General features: G+C 51.6%; 1 protein-coding gene across 3 annotated transcripts; it reads right to left on the reverse strand.

The window, feature by feature from the left end:
• Nucleotides 1–940: 940 nt before the first annotated feature.
• On the reverse strand, nt 941–13,335 carry ATF6B (activating transcription factor 6 beta). 3 transcript variants are annotated; one of them, XM_010378258.2, is made up of 18 exons: nt 13,214–13,335; nt 12,759–12,838; nt 12,530–12,608; nt 12,191–12,282; nt 11,215–11,350; nt 6,629–6,714; nt 6,355–6,490; nt 6,137–6,268; nt 5,517–5,650; nt 4,651–4,836; nt 4,470–4,561; nt 3,535–3,714; nt 3,262–3,369; nt 3,000–3,081; nt 2,714–2,784; nt 2,381–2,492; nt 2,157–2,241; nt 941–1,637 (listed from the first exon to the last, which is right to left on the reverse strand). In XM_010378258.2, exons 1-18 carry the CDS (start codon nt 13,317–13,319, stop codon nt 1,408–1,410), a joined length of 2,127 nt encoding a protein of 708 aa, XP_010376560.1. In that variant the 5' UTR covers nt 13,320–13,335; the 3' UTR covers nt 941–1,407. The 3 variants fall into 3 exon arrangements, with proteins under 3 accessions (XP_010376560.1, XP_030784156.1, XP_010376554.1); XM_030928296.1 differs by having other exon boundaries at nt 2,714–2,781; nt 13,205–13,328; XM_010378252.2 differs by having other exon boundaries at nt 13,205–13,328.
• Between the last annotated feature and the right edge of the window lie 450 nt (nt 13,336–13,785).

Genomic DNA, 13,785 nt, shown 5'->3' on the forward strand with positions numbered 1-13,785 from the left:
TCCTGCAGGGTCAGGCCTGAGGCACTGCTGGACAGGAACAGCTGGAGGGGGATTCTCCCAGGTTGGCCTCAGACTCAACCCCTCACTTTGTCCTGCTCCCCTTCTTCCTAGTTAGAATGCACAGCCTAGCCGGGCACTTTGCGATGCTGAAGCGGGCAGATCACGAGGTCAGCCTGGCCAATATGGTGAAACCCCATCTCTACTAAAAATACAAAAATTAGCTGGGCGTGGTGGTGGGCGCCTCTAATCCCAGCTACTTGAGAGGCTGGGGCAGAAGAATTGCTTGAACCCGGGAGGCGGAGGTTGCAGTGAGCCGAGATCACGCCACTGCACTCCAGCCTGGGTGAGAGAGCGAGACTCCATCTCAAAAAACAAACAAACAAACAAAAAAATTAAAAAATAAGAATGCACAGCTTTTTCTGCCTTCCCCACTCTTTTCAGTCTTTCATCTGGACTCTCAAGTCTCAGTCCCCTCCAGTTTAGGGCTTAGAGGATATCCTGCCACATCCCCCTTCCCTTCCAAATATCACCCCTTCTTCACCAAGGCCCCCGCTTTCTGGGCTCTGAGCATCTGGCCCCAGCTCCTGTTGTTTGTTTGAGCTGCTCATCCTGGACAGCAAGAGGAGGGGGAGAACCTGCTTGAGAGCAGGAGACCCAGAGGCTGCTCACCCTGAAGGGTGTGGAGCCCCATCTTTCCTGTTGACTCTCATTCCAGGGATGCGTATCCTCTAGTCTGTCCCACCATGGGACATCATTGCTAGACACAGATACACCCCAGAGTTGCAGCGGTGGGGACAAGGGGATGACATGCAGTCTGTGATGCTGCACCCACCCCACCTCAGAGCCAGCTATGTCTTCAGTGCTTGATTCTTTGATGCTGGCTCTGGAGAAGCCACTTTCCCCCAGACTCCCCATCACGAGCCAGGAAGGCAGCCACCACTCCTTCAACTCCCTCCAAGTTGTTTATTTAATAATAATAAAAAAGAAATGCACACACATAAACCTGTACTCCCCCTGCCACCCTCCCTTACTCCCAGTAACTAGCTCCAAAATGCAAAAACTTCCCTTGTCCCACCTGGGGACTAAATTCCCACCTCCACTGCCATAACAGAGAAACAAAATAAAGAATATGCAGCAGCCCACCACCCACCCCACAACTGAACCTCACGCAATCCCCTCAAAGAAAGAAGCCGGGACTGGGGGTTCATAAGAATGAGAGGAGCCCTATATTCTGAAAAGGGATAAGAAGAGAGGTGAACACCCCCACCTCAAATAAGTGCTTAACCCCCACAACTGGTCTTTCCTTTACCAATTGCCCCAAGCCTGGGGATCAGGGAAACTTGAAACAGTCCCACCTGCCACCCGGTACCCCCTCCTCCCGTTCTAAGTCAGTGTGAATGGCAGAGGTCAGGGATGATTGAGGTAGAGGGGCGGGTGGGAGGCCTGATGGGCCTGGCTGGCTGCAGAGGCTGGCAAGGGGCCGCCTGTGGCATTGCCTGGGGTTGGGGAGGGCTGCTTTCGGAGCGAGGGGGGCACCGTGGAGGTCTTGATGTGAATCACCCTGGTGTCCATGACCTCACACTCGATCTGCATCATCTCCTCATAGTCCCCCGGGGCCCCACGGCCTGACAGGGTCTCTGTGAGAAGGGGAGAGTTAAGGAAGAGGAGACGGGGAGGCAAACAGGGATTGGAGGGAGGAGGGGAGGAAGTCAGAAAAGTAGAGGTGAGCAGAGAGGAAAGGAAAGGGCAATAGTGAGGAGGCAGATCCATAGTGGGAGTTATAAACAGGATGGCAAGGACAGAGTTTGGTGCAGGGACAAGGAGAGGGGTAGGAAAAGAAAAGGGCATTGATGAGTGTGGGGTTACACAGGAGAGGACATCAAGAGAAAAAAGGAAGTGAGAGGCTAGCAGGTTCCCGGCCCACCTGCCTCTGCCCAGTCATCTACCCAAGCACCTTCACCAGGGAAGGACCCTCACCCTCATCTCCCTCCCAAAGTCTCCTGCATGGTGCTCTTCCCTCCACCCACTTCCTGCTGCTTCTCACCTGTGCATCCAGCAGCTCTCTGGATGCCCTGCTCCTCTCCCCCTTCCCCCTCAGCTCCCAGGCTGGATCTCCCTGTTGGAACTGCCCCCATACCCAGCAGGGAAAGAGTTACCATTGGGGGCCATGGCCGGCATCACCAGGGACATCTTGGGCCGGGAGGTCTTGTTGTGGCTGATGGCTGGGAGCAGCAGGTGGTCCTGGAGAACAGAGGGGCCAGGCCGGAAGGGTGGAGGCAAAGATGCCAACAGGCTCCCCAGCTCTACTCTACATCCCCCCACTGAAGACAGACTGCTGGGAACCTAGGGTGACAGAGATGTGCGGGCAAGAGAAACTCACCCTTCGGAAAGAGACAACATAAAACGTGTCTTCCCGTCGGTCAATTGCATCCAAGAACGCTGGCTGCGAACGGTCTGGGTGGCGATATAGCTGCAGCTGGCCCACAGCATCCCTAGGAAGGTGGGGAAATAGGAATTGAGGGGAACTAAGCCCAATGCTCAGTTTCTACCAGGGAAGGGGGTAGGATGAGAGAAAAAGACAGGAGACCCTGAGTGGAGGAGGGAGGTATAATCCCACTGGTGACAGTAATGACAGGCACAGGAGAGCTACTGGGGGTACAGTTCTTGAGAGTGGAATTTCACTTAATAAGTAAGCACCCCGCCCCACACTCACCTTTCTGGGGGTCCAGGGGGTTGGATGGGAACTGCCTTAACTGGAGGTGACTTCTTCCGTGGCTGAGACTTCTGGAAGGAGAAGTATCTAAGGATTTGGAGAGAGTAAAGGGAAAAGGGAAAGAGACAAACGGCCCCTGGAAGCTAATGCCACCTCCCACTCAACCCTCCACTTCCTTCAAACGATCCCTCAAACTTCCACAGCGAGATGCCCGCTAGGAATCCCCAGACGAGGCCTTCAGCCCTTGTCTTCAAGTGGCCTTCCTTGAACCAGCCACCCACCCTACCTGTCTCTCCTGGGCCCTCTGAGGGATCTTCCGCCGGCCTCTCTGGTGGCGCTGGACCCAGCCACTCAGCTCATCAGCAAGCCTGGGCAAATGGAGGAGGCTCAGGACCTCCATGCCAGGCCAAGATTCCCACCCTCCTTGCCCACCCACAGGAGTGAGAAGAGGGCAGGGAGCGCTGGCGCTTTAGTACACAGGCCAGTCAGGCTGACTGCACAGGGCCTTGGGAGGCTGGGGGAGGATGCCCCAGCGATGAATCCCACACCTCAGGGACTCGGTGCGGTTGAAGTGCCGGCAATCAGAGGAGAGGAAGAGCTGGTCTAGGTCTCTCAGTAGTAGCTCCTTGGTGCCCCCGGGGAAGGCTGTCAGGTTCCTGGAGTGAGGTAGGAAGGAGACCACACGTGGCGACTGCCCAGCACTCCCACAGCAAAGAAAGCGATGATGGCAAGAGCAAGTTTTGGGTTCCCCTCACTGAAAGCGGGGAGAAGACCAACTCATACCCTCAAAGGAGAGGGGGGTTCTCTCTCTCTCTCCTTACCTGAAACTGGGCTGGTCTGTGGGGCTGGGCTGGGGCTCTTCAGGGCCCTGGGAGGACCCCTGGAGAGGTTCAACTCCATGAACTGGCTCTTGCTCTGAGAACCCCAGCAAGTGTCTCCGGGGTCGAGGCTCCCCCTTGTTCATCCGAGGAGAGACGGGAGCTGAAGGAGGCTCACTGATGCTGTGGATAAAGAGGGATGGAGCACAATGAAGAATTTCAGCTATATCAAGTGTCTAGTGTTAAGAATAAGGGCTCTGCAGATGGACTGCTTGAGTTGCAATCTGTTATACAGGCCTCAGTCTGCCTCTGGAAGATGGGAATAAGGATGGTCCCTACATATGAAAAAGAAAGTGCATCACCTAGAGCCTAGAACTCAGTAAGCATTTAATAGTCACTATTTCTACTAACATTATCACCATCATCCACTCTCCACTGGAAAAATAATGGAGCAGGAGGCTGGGCAAGGTGGCTCACGCCTATAATCCTAGCACTTTGGGAGGCCGAGGCGGGTGGATTGCTTGAGCTCAGAAGTTTGAGACCAGCCTAGGTAACAACGGTGAAACCCTGTCTCTACTAAAAAGATACAAAAAATTAGCCGGGCATGGTGGCGTGCATCTGTAGTCCCAGCTACTCGGGAGGCTGAGGCAGGAGAATCGCTAGAACCCAGGAAGCGGAGGTTGCAGTGAGCTGAGATTGCACCACTGCACTCCAGCCTGGGCAACAGAGCGAGGCTCCATCTCCAAAAAAAAAAAAGAAAAAAAAAAAAAGAAAAATAATAGAGCAGGAAGGGGCTGACCAGACACATCATCGGTGCCAAGGACACCAGAACCATTTGTGTATAGGCATAAGGAAATGGCCTGGGCCAAAGCAGGCAGCTAGGAGGCTGCAAGGTGGGCTCCACATGGAAGGTTCTAGTGAAGCAAGGAAGGTCTCACCTGACGGGTCCAAAGTTGAAGGCAATGAAGAGAAGGAAGACCATGATGCAGACCACCTTCCTGTTTCCAGACCCTAACTTGAGCTCGCTGTTCTAAGGTACAAAGAAAGAGACAACAAAAAGGGGACCCATTCCAAGGAGGCTGTATTCCTGTTGGTCTCCCAGGGACAGACTGGTCTTACTTCAGCCAGCAGGGCCTCCAGCCGCCGCCGGAGGGCAGCATTCTCCCGGCGGAGCTGCTGGTTGTCAGCCAGTACTGCCTGCAGCCGAGCCTCCAGCCCCTGCAGATACTCTTTTTTCTTTCTCCGGGACTGGCAGGCTGACTCCCGGTTCTTGATCATTCGCTGCTGCCGCTTCAGCAGCTTTGCCTAGGCACCCGAAAGGTCAAAAAAGAATGACAGATAAGTTGGCAGAGGGGTACTATGCTCCCAAACCCCAGGGAATGATTTACCCAGAGCTCACACGGCCACTCCCCTGCCTTCCTGACACACCTACACAGCCAGAGAGGTTTTTCCTCTCTACTCAAACATTCTAGGGAAGGGGCCCTTCTCTCAAACATGCCCTGCTACTGCTTCTTAGAGGTGGGAAAGGTTACAGTGCAGGAAGAACTTTCTCCATGCTGGTGGAAACTCTTTCCTTGGTAAGTCTTTCTTCCTGTCAACCCACATTTGTAGGGTTCAAAGTTTAACCTTGTTATACTACTTATACAGTCTACCTGATTTTCCCCCAGGAGGCAGCCTCCCTCCCCAACTACGGCCACGACCGTAGTCGTATAGTACAGTATGACTTCCTTGCCTTTAATTTACGGAGACCAACCCCATTTCTCCATCTGCAGTGACAGCAAACCTAAAGGACCCTAAAACTACCTGGAGTTGATATTCATATAGAACCAGGAGTCCACTCTGACCCCCAGAATGGTCTAACGGGTCTGCTTCCTCACTTTTTGCTCCTAGGTCTCAACTCCCTCCTCATCCCACAGTTCTCTCCATGACAGACTTCCCTCTTCCCTTCCCATCACTTGCCCTACTCCTCTCTCCCCAACACTTACATCCACTTCAGGCGGGCAGGAGTTTCCAGGCATAGGAGCAGGAACAATGCTCTTCCTCTCAGGCCGCGGTAGACAGGCAGCCGGCCCTTCAGGCTGGACTCGAATAGCACCCTGGATGAGGACAACTGGGGATACTGGGGCAAGTGAGCAGAGGAGGTCAGAGGGTTGTGTGCTAGGTGGGGTCCTTGTGTCCACACCCACACCAGAGCACCCAAGGATTGGGAGCCTCAATGGTTGCAAGCTCCCTAACAAGGTCAATGCAGCCCGCCTCCTTTTCTCCTTCTTTAATTATTTTATTTTATTTTATCTTTTTTTTTTTGAGACGAAGTCCCGCTTTGTCACCCAGGCTGGAGTGCAGTGGCATGATCTTGGCTCACTGCAACCTCCACCTCCTGGGTTCAAGTGATTCTCCTGCCTCAGCCTCCTGAGTAGCTGAGGTTACAGGCGACTGCCACCACTCGCCACTAATTTTTGTATTTTTAGTAGAGGTAAGGTTTCACCACGTTGGCCAGGCTGGTCTTAAACTTCTGACCTCAGGTGATCCGCCTGCCTCAGCCTCCCAAAGTGCTGGGATTACCGGCGTGAGCACCGCGCCCCGCCCTTTTCTTCTTTTTCAGTACCTGGGGGTGGCTGGACAAGGGGCTGCAGAAGGACGGTGGTGCTGGGAGGCACAGCTCTGGGTGGCATTGGGACAGTGGTTAGCACCACAGGTTTGGGCTGCAGTGGCGGCTTCCGGGTGGGCAGGGCTTTCCCTGAAGGAAGGTGAGAGAAAAAAACAAGAAATGTCAGGACCACAGGCCTCTCACTAGGGATTCCAAGTGTCAGGAGACCCCATTACCTGAGGCGCCATCAGGGGATGGGCCCATGCTGATCTGGACAGCTCCAAGTGAGGGGGCTGGGACATCCCACAGGAGGCACCCTGAAGGGGATAGGGACTCTGTCTTCACTTCCAGGACCTCCTCTCCTATAAAAGCCTATGTGGGGCATTCCAGAGATACGTTAGTCAGGAGGAGTGTCAAGGAGAAGGAGCTGAAGAAGAGAAAGCTCTCATACCTCTAGGTCAGGAGGAACTCACTGGAGCACCTGGAGGGAGGAAGGAAGTTGGTGCTCACCTGGCTGGAGGAGTCGGCTGAGAGCAGGGAGGCCTCAGAGTTGATGGAAGAACATGGAGAGACAGGTTCTATCTTGGTCTGGACATCTGTGGGAGGCAGGATGAGGCAAAAGCTGGATATCATGTAAACACTGAAGGGTTAAGAGAGTTAAGATGAGAGGCTGGGCGCGGTGGCTCACGCCTGTAATCCCAGCACTTTGGGAGGCCAAGGCGGGCAGATCACCTGAGGTCGGGAGTTCGAGACCAGCCTGACCAACATGGAGAAACCCCGTCTCTACTAAAAATACAAAATTAGTCGGGTATGGTGGCACATCCCTCTCATCCCAGATACTCAGGAGGCTGAGGCAGGAGAATCGCTTGAACCTGGGAGGCAGAGGTTGCGGTGGGCTGAGATCACGCCATTGCACTCCAGCCTGGGCAACAAGAGCAAAACTCCGTCTCAAAAAAATAAAAAAGAGGGTTAAGATGGGGAAATGGGTCCTTTCTCTTTGAACCTGAAAATAAAACTCTTCTGGCCCTAGACTGCAGGCAATCCAGGAGGGGAAGTCACAGAGCTGCTCACCTGCTGGCTCTCCACACCACTTCGCCTAGTGCTTCCCTTTCTCCTTCAGGGGCTCCTCTAATTTTTCTCATCCCGGCTCCGTGTCCCTCAAGACTGTCCTTGCCCTTCTGCTTTTCCCTCTTTCTTGTTCACAGAACTTGTCTATTCACATAGAAGAGGCCTGAGCAGGGGAAGGTGCAGGGGGTCTCCAGCATTTACATGGCCCAAATTCTGATCTTGCTGGATTTCCACCTTATCCTGGCCCAATGCATCTCCATGCTGACAATCGCCAAGTCTGCATCTCCCACTGGCTACTCACCTGCACCAGATTCTGACTTCCAAGCTGCCTGCTGGTCCCTTCCATTCTCATGCCTCAACAGTCACCCAAATCTAACTGGCCATAAATGAGGCTTCCTGATTGCCCTGTCAAACAAGTTTTCCTCCTAGGCACCAAACAGCAAAGCCTCAGTCATCTCTGAGCCTTCATGGCCTCCATTAAATCCGCCTTTACGATTTGTTGATCACTCCATGAAAGAAAATGCTAGGCCCCATGTCGGTGAAATAAAATCCTTCTGAGGGCCAGATGCAGCCCACAGGTCAACAGTCCACCACTACCTCTGGTCCATACTGTTTACTTTGGTACTTAATTATATAACCATTAAGATTGCTTTTTAAAACTTCAATTTACATTTTTGAATAGATAATACGGTCATGATACAAATCCAAAGGAATAAAGGAAAATTAAGTGAAAAAAAAAAAAATCTTCCCTTCCCTGTCCTCCAGCCACTCAGATTCCCTGCACAGAGGTAACCACTATCAGAACTATTTAACCATGGTTGGGCAAGGTGGCTCACGCCCGTAATCCCAGCACTTTGGGAGGCTGACAGCCAACGCAGGTGGATCGCTTGAAGCCAGGAATTCGACACCGCCTGAACAACATGGCAAAACTGTCTCTACCAAAAATACAAAAAAAATAGCCAGGCCTGGTGGCGCGTGCCTGTAGTCCTAGCTACTAGGGGAGCTGAGGCAGGAAAATCACTTAAACCCAGGAAACGGAGGTTGCAGTGAGTGGAGATCATGCCACTACACTCCAGCCTGGGTGACAGGGCAAGATTCTGTCTCAAAAAAAAAAAGGGGGGGCGGAGACTATTTAACCATGATGTATTATAACCCTCACAAAACTCCCCAAAAGTAAAAACTATATCTCATGTCCATTGAGGGTAAAGTACAGGACCTCAAAAAATACCTAAGTATGGAGGAGAATCTGACTCTAATAACACTATGTGATGCAAAGCCACCAACAATCCTTTTGCTTCTAACGGCAGTGGGCGATCTCAGCTCACTGCAAGCTCTGTCTCCTGGGTTTACGCCATTCTCCTGCCTCACCCTCCCAAGTAGCTGAGACTACAGGTGCCCGCCACCACGCCCGGCTAATTTTTCGTATTTTTAGTAGAGACGAGGCTTCACTGTGTTAGCCAGGATGATCTCAACATCCTGATCTCGTGATCCACCCACTTCAGCCTCCCAAAGTGCTGGGATTATAGACATAAGCCACCGCGCCCGGCCTGCTAACGGTATTTCAATCCTTATTTTGTGTGTCTTCTTCATGACATTTATTAATCTGCTGGATATAATCTGTTTGTCCTTCCAAATCCACTCTCCATCTCTGCCTGCTGTGCTCTGAGATCCAGGAAGAACCTGAATGGACTGCATAAGTGGGCTCCCTGGTTGGAGTTCAGCCGGTGAGAGATGGTGCCAGGAGATCCAGAAGGTACTTTGAAATCAACAATCAACATGTCTACTGGGCATCGTGGCTTATGCCTGTAATCCCAGCACTTTGGGAGGCCAAGGTGGGCGGATCACTTGAAGTCGGGAATTCAAGACCAGTCTAACATGGAGAAACCCTGTCTCTACTAAAAATACAAAATTAGTTGGGCATAGTAGAGCATGCCTGTAATCCCAGCTACTCGGGAGGGTGAGGCAGGAGAATCACTTGAACCTGGGAGGCAGAGATTACGGTGAGCCGAGATCACACTACTGCACTCCAGCCTGGGCAACAAGAGTGAAGCTCCATATCAAAAAAAAAAAAAAAAAAAAAAAAAAAATCAACATGTCCAACGCTGAATTCGTCATCTTCCCTGACCAGAAAGCCCCTGCTTTTGCAGTCTCCATCCAATGAACAGTAACATCACCCATCCACAGCCATCCTAGCCACAAACCTCTTTGACTCCTCTCTCCAATGTCCAGGGGGTCACCACAACTCATCTATTCCACTTCATTCTTTCTCAAGTCTGCTTTCTTCACGACATCCGAATATCTTACTTGATTAACTGCATAAGCCTCTTCCTTGGTTCTCTTGCCTCCGGCCCTGCCTCTCCGCAACCCATTCTCTACTTTGCCACTAGAATCATCTTCCTAATCATATTACTTCCCTGCTTAATTCTTCAAAGGCCCCCACATATCCACAGGATAAAAGCTAAGAGCCCCTTAGCAGGGGCCCCACCTGGCCCTGTAGCCTCTGCATTCCACGTTACTCCCCAAATCCTTCTTACGCCCACTCTGAAGAAATGTAGGCTCCTCACACACAAGTCAACCTCCACACTGTCCTCCTGGCTAAGTTCCACGTGTCCTTCAAAACTCTCAAGAAACCCTTCTTCCAGGAGCATGTCCCAGATTTAGCCCCAATGTGGATGAAATGTCCCCTTATGAGCTTTCACGGTACCCTCTAATGATTTATTTCTTTTTTTTTTTTTTTTTTTTGAGACGGAGTCTTGCTCTTTTGCCCAGGCTGGAGTGCAGTGGCGCGATCTCAGCTCACTGCAAGCTCCGCCTCCCATGTTCACGCCATTCTCCTGCCTCAGCCTCCCGAGTAGCTGGGACTACAGGTGTCCACCACCACACCCGGCTAATTTTTTGTATTTTTAGTAGAGATCGGGTTTCACCGTGTTAGCCAGGATGGTCTCGATCTCCTGACCTCATGATCCGCCCGCGTCAGCCTCCCAAAGTGCTGGGATTACAGGCATGAGCTACTGCGCCGGCCCCACCTCTACTGATTTCTATCCTAGAATGACCACACCTGTATTGACTGGTACTTGTCTTTCTCTCATTACTAAATCACAGGGTTTGAAAGTCAGCATGGTGGTCAGGTCTTGTTCATCTATGCATGCCCAGGACTCTGCTCAGTATCTGGTATGGAATAGGTACTTAATAAATATTTCTTTTTTAAAATGATTATACTTCAGATATGATCACATCAATAAACATTGACTAAAGAAACAGCTACGAGTAAATAAACTTGGGAACACTTTAAAAACAGAACAAATAATGTTAATTGTAGAATCTAGTTTAGTATATGGTGTTCTAGCCTTTCCGTATGTTTTAAAAATGTTTATGGACTGGGCGCGATGGCTCACGCCTGTAATGCCAGCACTTTGGGAGGCCAAGGTGGGCGAATCGTGAAGTCAGGAGTTCAAGACCAGCCTGGCCAACATGGTGAAACCCCATCTCTACTAAAAATACAAAAAATTAGCTGGGCGTGGTGGCGGGCGCCTATAATCCCAGCTACTTGGGAGGCTGAAACAGGAGAATCACTTGAACCTGGGAGGTGGAGGTTGCAGTGAGCCTAGATCACGCCACTGCACTTCAGCCCGGGTGACAGTGTGAGACCCTGTCTCAGCAACAACAAAAATGTTTATAATAAAATGTTGGGTGGAGGGGAATCACACAGATAGATATGCCCTAAACGGTTCACGTTTTAAAAAGCAAGTTGAATGGCATGACAAAATACTAGAACAAGAAAAAGAGAGAAAAATAATCTCCATCTCCTCAGAACTGCCCTTGCTGCGGTTCCCTGAAATGTTCCCTTTCCTTCCTGCCTTCCCTTCTGGTTTTCTGCCATTTCCCCTCCTGACCTTTTTCTCCCGTCCTGCTGCCTGCACTTCCCCTCCATCTACACACACACACACACACACACACACACACACACACACACACACACAACACATTCCCTGTAGTAAAGCCGAGGATTGGGGGCAGGCTGTTATTACCTGAGCAATCATCAGAGGTGGGGACTACGTTGATCTGGACGGTTTCAAATGAGGATGTTGGGTCATCTCCCAGGAGACACAGTGGGGGTGCCAAGGACTCTGTCTTCACATGGAGCACCTCCCCTACCCCAAGAGCCTGGGTGAGAGTTGGTGTGGGGCAGGAGGCAGAAAGAAGGGCAAAAAACACGGGAGATGTTGATAGTAAGAGCAAGAACAAAAAGCTTTAGAAGTTTAGGGCTTACAAGCCATCAATTATTTGACATTCTGGTCTGAATGGTACTGAGCATCTTTCTATCCTGTTCATTCTTTCTACTTTATTTCTAGGAGAATTGATGAAGTCTCATGATTTCAAATATGGCCTTAGAGTGGACAACTTGGGCAAGAACAGTTCCAGAATTCTCAGCAGTTAATAACTCTCTTCTTCCCAGCCCCACATAACTCTTTATATTAAAAAGACCCCAGATCAGGCGTGGTGGCTTATACCTGTAATCCAAGCACTTTGGAATGGCAAGGTGGGAGGATCACTTGAGCCCAGGAGTTTAAGACCACTCTGGGCAACATAGGAAGACCCCATTTTTACAAACAATAATAAAAAAAATTAGCCAGGCATGGTGGCATGTGTCTGTGGTCCCAGCTACTCAGGAGGCTGAGGCAGGAGGATCATCTGAGCTCAGGAGGTCAAGGCTACAGTAAGCCGTGACCATGTCACTACACTGTAGTTTGGGTGACAGAGGGAGGTCCTATCTCAAAAAAACACAAAAAACAAAAAACATCTTCACTGCTAGATAACCAAAGGGGATGAAGAAAATGAGGATATTAAAGAAATGGCAAAAGTAGTGGAGAAGGCCCCCCACACCTCACACACCTCATGACTCACAGCACACAAATCATTTAAATCATTTCTTTGTCACCCACGGGTGAAGAGAATGAAGCAGAGTCTCTGCCACAGAGAGTAGGCAGGATATGGCTCTCTCACCTCGCTGGAGGGCTCTGTGGAGAGATGTGATGACTCGGAGCTGCGGGAGGAGGAAGAGCAGGGGGAAGACGGCTCAGACTTCACCTGAAGATCTGGAGGAAAGGGAGTTAGAAATTATCAGGAAGCAGAGCTTGGGAAGAGTCCAAAAAGTACCCAAGGACATGTCGGTGGGGATTCCTGCACCACAGCAAGGGAGAAGAAACAAAAATTGGGGATTGAAGGAGAGAGGATAGGCACTTACGTAGAGGTGTGAGAATATAGGAAGCTACGTAGTTTCTGGGAAACAGTGGGAAGATGAGGGTTTCTGGAAAGCTGAGGGAACCACAAAGTCTACCTTACCTGGCAAGATCGGCAGGAGTTCCCATGGGGGCTCAGGGGGGCTGACATCCATCCCCACGTCCAGGGAGCTGCCGTCAAACTAAATAACGGAGGATGTAAGAGGTCAGGAGCGTGAGAAAGGGTGAGAAAGTAGGGGTGACTCCAGATGAGCTCTGGCCTGTGAATGAGTCCAGGTTCTGGGCTCACTTTCCACCCACCAAGGGTTAGAGAAAGGCTGGGGACACAATACCGGGACATCCTGCTCGGGGCAACGGAAGAGCTGCGTCTGCTCCTCGGCCACTTCATCTAGGCCAGAATACAAGGTGCTGTCTGCAAGGAATGCTGAGCGTCAGGGGGTTCGTTCGGTGGGCCCAGCCTACAGATCGCACATAAGCCCCCGCCCCATCCCTCATTGGCTCGGCTCGGCCAGACCCACCGCCCGCCCACTTGAAAAGTGATACAACCAGAGGACTTCAGCCCCTCCTTCTCCGACCCCGGAACAACTCGACGTTCCAGCAGGGAGCAGTTCTTCCCCGACTTTTGTATCCCCTTAATGCACAACGATCCCCCTGCTCCGCCCTCCTTCAGATGGCGGATTCCGTATTTGCCCAGACTTCCTCTTTAGGCCTCTGCTTCTTTCCCGCGTGCCTCAGGGACACAGTTTGCCTTAGCCCCCTCCCCTCCCCGGGGCCTCACTCTGCAGACCCCAGTCCTCCGGGCTCAGCAGGTTGTCGGCGAAGAAACGCGTCGGGTCGGCAATCTCGCTCAGGAGCATCAGCTCCGCCATCTTTCCCCCCCACCCCCCAACCATGAGACGGTTCCCAAGGCCCGCCTCTCCCCATTACCAACTAATCAGTTGACTCTTTAAAAAAAGGGGGCGTCCCGGAAGCCCTGCCGACCAGTAAGAGACCTGGGTGCTGAGCACGTGAATCAACAGACTCGGATGGCTGTGTAGGCGGGCCCAATGGGAGCACTGCAGCAGGAAGTAACTTCCAGATAGTGCCAGACCGCCAAGCGCATGCGCCAAACAGGCTCCAGTGATAAAGAGCCTGGGAGATGTAGTACCCAGTATTAAGGTCCACCATCTCCCCCAGCCATGAAGTTTAGTTTAGACAGCTTCTGTGTGTCTTCGGAGATAGCTAAGTCCCTCAAAAGGGGCGCAGTGGGACCACTGCTACCTCCCCTAGGAAGCCAAAAGCTGAGAATGGGATATGGGCTGAAACCTTCCCTCTGGCCCCCTACCCCCAAATCTCACAGCACAGACGACAATTCACAAG

Source organism: Rhinopithecus roxellana, chromosome 4, assembly GCF_007565055.1.
Source record: "Rhinopithecus roxellana isolate Shanxi Qingling chromosome 4, ASM756505v1, whole genome shotgun sequence".
NCBI classification, from domain to species: domain Eukaryota; kingdom Metazoa; phylum Chordata; class Mammalia; order Primates; family Cercopithecidae; genus Rhinopithecus; species Rhinopithecus roxellana.

What these genes read in the sequence shown, in the direction of transcription:
- ATF6B (XM_010378252.2), bottom strand. Translation starts at nt 13,319, where the DNA reads ATGGTTGGGGGGTGGGGGGGAAAGATGGCGGAGCTGATGCTCCTGAGC. An exon ending in AGAGGGCCCAGGAGAGACAG is followed by an intron (nt 2,785 to 2,999) that starts GTAGGGTGGGTG and finishes TTCTCCTTCCAG; the next exon opens with AAGTCTCAGCCACGGAAGAA. An exon ending in ATGTTGTCTCTTTCCGAAGG is followed by an intron (nt 2,242 to 2,380) that starts GTGAGTTTCTCT and finishes TCTGTTCTCCAG; the next exon opens with GACCACCTGCTGCTCCCAGC.